This window comes from Monoraphidium neglectum (assembly GCF_000611645.1).
Source record: "Monoraphidium neglectum strain SAG 48.87 unplaced genomic scaffold scaffold02686, whole genome shotgun sequence".
Lineage (NCBI taxonomy): Eukaryota > Viridiplantae > Chlorophyta > Chlorophyceae > Sphaeropleales > Selenastraceae > Monoraphidium > Monoraphidium neglectum.
In genome coordinates, this window is record NW_014010942.1 from 1 (window position 1) to 3,510 (window position 3,510).

Below are 3,510 nucleotides of genomic sequence, written 5' to 3' on the forward strand. Positions count from 1 at the left end.
CTCCTGTCCCCCCTGGCCTGGACCTACGGCCGCCCCGACCTCTTCGACACCTACTCTGTGGGGATACTGCTGATGCAGGTGACACGATGACGTCACCGTGATGTCACCTCATCCTAGTTGAAAACGACGCCTCTGTTTCTTTTCGCGAGCTCGCCGTATATCTAAATTTGCAAGTACGGACTCCTCCGTCCCCGCACGCTCGCTTACACCCTTGCGTGCTCTCACTCTCTCCATCACAATCTCCCCCCCGCTCCCCACACCCCCACCCCCATGCTCCAGATGTCTGTCCCCCAGCTGCGCTCCAGCAACAGCATGCGCCTGTTCAACTCCCAGCTGCTGCAGTTTGACCACGACCTGGAGGTATGACATCACTTTATTCGGCTGTCATGTGTCATGTTGGGGGGCGGGGGTGGGGCGGCGCAGGGGATCGTGATGGGTGCGTGACGTCACCGCGGCGTGACCTAATCGGGAGGGGTGACGGACGTGGACCGCTGTGTACACCCCCCCCCTTCAACACTCACATGGACCCATCCCGACCCCGGACCCATCCGCACCTCTGACCCATCCCAACCCCCACCCATGCCCCCGATTCAAGGCCTGGCGCCGCGGCCCCGGCCGCAGCATGGACTTCACCCTGCTCGACCGTCAGAAGGGCGCCGGCTGGGACCTGGCCGCCAAGCTGCTCGCCAAGCGCAACGCCCTCAACCGCGGCCGCCCCAGCGCGGCCGGCGCGCTGCGGCACCGGTTCCTCGCGTCCACGCCGTTCGGGCTTTAGGGCGGCGGGGCTCCTCGCTGGGCCAAGCAGCAAAACTATGAAACAACGCGGCGCCGCCGCGGGCTGGGGTGCTCGCAAGCTTGCTGCTCCTCCTTTCGCATGTGGTCTGTGCAGGCGTCCCGCGCAGCTTGACGGGGGGGAGCAGGTTGGGCCGTGGTTTGGCTGGGACCGAACCCGAGCCGGGCAGGCCCCGCCCGCCGCCTCGCCCCCACGCGCGGCTCTCGTGCTCTGTTGATGCGCCCGGCCCCGCGGCTGGCGCCGCACTCCGCCGTTTGTGGTGCGTATGATCATAATTGGTGTGCCTGATCATGTCTGATTGCTGTTGGTTTGCCTCTGATGGGTGCCATACCCAGCAGCCCCGCCTCGCTGCCGGCGCGGCGGGCCGCATTTCCAAAACGAGCCTGGGAAGCCGGGGCCGCGCCCGCCGCAAAGGCGCATTGCCTGTTGCGCGCGGGTGTGCTGCCACAACGCGCTCCGGCCTTTGCGCGCGCTCACCCTGTCAAGCGTGGGCGCGGGGCGGTTGGGGGGCGCGATTTGCTTGCGTTGTTTCGTGCGGGTCTCTGCACTGTGTTTATGCAGCTGGCGCGCCGGCGCAGCCGGCTGCCGTTATCGCATGCAACTGCCTCGAACCTTGCTGCCGCTGCGGCTCCCTCCGCAGCAGCTGCTGCTGCTGCTGCTGCTGCTGCTGCTGCCACCGCTGCTGATGTTCGTTTCGGCATTCTTTCGATCTGGCACTGCTGCTTCCCAACCCCTGGCCTCTGTCTGCGCCTCCGCTGTTTTGGCAACTTGGGCGACCCCACCTTTCCAAATGCATGATGTGGACAAGGCCAGACAGCCGCGTGGTTTAGCCTCAGTGGCCCGCTGCAGGTAATATGATTACTTACAGTCTCTACAACCTTGCATGCAGGGCCCTCTAATTAAAAGCAATCAGCTCGATGGGCTCGGAGGTTGGTGCAAGCCGCGAAAAAAACGGCTGGCTGGCTGCTGGGCAGAGTTGAGTAGTCCATGTCGTCCGTGTCGTTGGGGTGTGTGATGTCATCAGTGCAATCCGAGCAGGATCTCAAAAGGAAGAGGAAGAATGGGCCGCACACACGCGGGGCGGGCCACGAGCAGCACACGACGAGTGGTGGGGCGGAGGGGGGGGCTAGCGGCCGCAGCGACACACGTCTTGAGGCGCCCCGCCTCGACGCTGCTGCCGGCGCGGTGCGGCGCATTGTGGCGCCGGCCGCGCGCCCGCGCACCACAGAGGGTTGCGGCTATCCGCAACTGAGCTGACCGCGCGGTTCCATCACATCACATCACAATGTAATACGTCATGCGCCGCAGCGAGGTGTCACAAACAACAAATGCGGGTTCCCGCGCTACCGCCAGTTGAAGTCGATTTTTTCGGCGTCCTCCCCATTATAGTGCAGATCCAGGTACGCCGCCCCCCCCTTGCACCGCACCGTCGACCGCAGCTCGTCGATCAGCCGCGCCCAGTTCGAGTATATCGAAGCCACGTACCCGTCGCACCGCGCCGCGAGGTCGAGCGCCAGCAGGCTGTTGAGCGCCGGCGCGGTGTCGGCGCTGCCGTCCCGGAAGCTCTGCGCGAGCAGCGCCTGCATGTTGCGCCAGGTGGGGATGTCGAGGTGCGACACCTCCCAGCCGCCGGGGCCGGCGGGTGGGGTTAGGGAGCCGAACTGGGTCGTGAAGTACTTGATGGTGCCCGCGTCCTCTGTTGACAGAAAGACCTGGACGGCAGGGCCGCGGCGGGGGCGAGGGCGGAGAGGAGCAGGAGGAGGGGCGTGCTTAAGCTTGACACAGTGTGGGCTGAGGGCGCGAGCGCTGCTTGCACGGGAAGCTGCAAGGGCGCTGGTTGGGCCAGCCCCGCACGCGGCCGCCCCCTCCCCCTCTTATCACAGCTGCGGGCCGTCGGGCGCCCGCCGCCGCCTTCCCGGGCCGCCGCTCAGATCACCGAAACCCGCCCACCTGCCGCCGAAGGGACGGGTCTTCCTCCACCAAGCGGCGCGTGAGGTTTGCATACTCCTCATCGCTGAAGACAGGGGCCTCGATCGCCTTGTCCCCGCGCCGCACGTACAGGCTAACGCACCCCGGCGCCGGCGGGCGGCCGCGCAGCAGTGAACGCTCGCGCTGCGCGAGCGCCGCGAGCGTGCGCTGGCTCGGGCGGACGAGGTAGGCGATCCCCTGGGCGCGCCACCAGTAGTGGCGGTGCTTCTCTAATATAGGCAGATCCTTCAGCTTTGATAGCAGCTGCTTAGGCACCAGGGTCCGCTTCGCGAACGATGATGACATGTCGAGCCTCACGACTGTGGGGCCACTCGCCGCCGCCATCTGAGGCCCGCCCGGCGCGACGGCGACTGCGGCGGCGAGCTGCGCCGCGCTCGGCGCGCAGCCGGCCGCGGGCTCCATGTAGCAGCCGGTGATGCTGCGGGGGGAGTTTTTGCAGTAGACGCCGTCCGCCCAGCCGGAGCCGTTGGCCTCGATGAAAACGCGGCCTGAATCAACCGCCAGGGCTAGCCCCACTGTCAGCTGGTGTAGGATGGATCCCAGGCCTGATGTGGGGTTTCCGAAAACGAGGTACTTGGCAGCCGAGCAGTCGGTCGGGTGCTGATTGTCGAAGATAACCCGCTGGGCTTCCGACGTGAGCGGCAGCGCGCCGCCCGCGCGGTAGCCGGCCGCGCCGGCGCCGCCCATCCACGAGCCCGGCAGGAGGCGCGCGGGGCAGGGCTCGAGCG

The 3,510-nt window shown here is 66.8% G+C and overlaps 2 protein-coding genes across 2 annotated transcripts; one reads left to right on the forward strand and one right to left on the reverse strand.

Moving 5' to 3' along the window:
- Positions 1–312: 312 nt before the first annotated feature.
- Positions 313–775, forward strand: MNEG_11310 (hypothetical protein; the record flags this gene model as incomplete). The annotated part of the gene is made up of 2 exons (XM_014040215.1): positions 313–360; positions 596–775. The coding sequence occupies 2 exons, from the start codon at positions 313–315 to the stop codon at positions 773–775; spliced, it is 228 nt and encodes a 75-aa protein (XP_013895669.1).
- Positions 776–2,136: 1,361 nt separating this feature from the next.
- Positions 2,137–3,469, reverse strand: MNEG_11311 (inner membrane translocase; the record flags this gene model as incomplete). The annotated part of the gene is made up of 2 exons (XM_014040216.1): positions 2,137–2,505; positions 2,744–3,469. The coding sequence occupies 2 exons, from the start codon at positions 3,467–3,469 to the stop codon at positions 2,137–2,139; spliced, it is 1,095 nt and encodes a 364-aa protein (XP_013895670.1).
- Between the last annotated feature and the right edge of the window lie 41 nt (positions 3,470–3,510).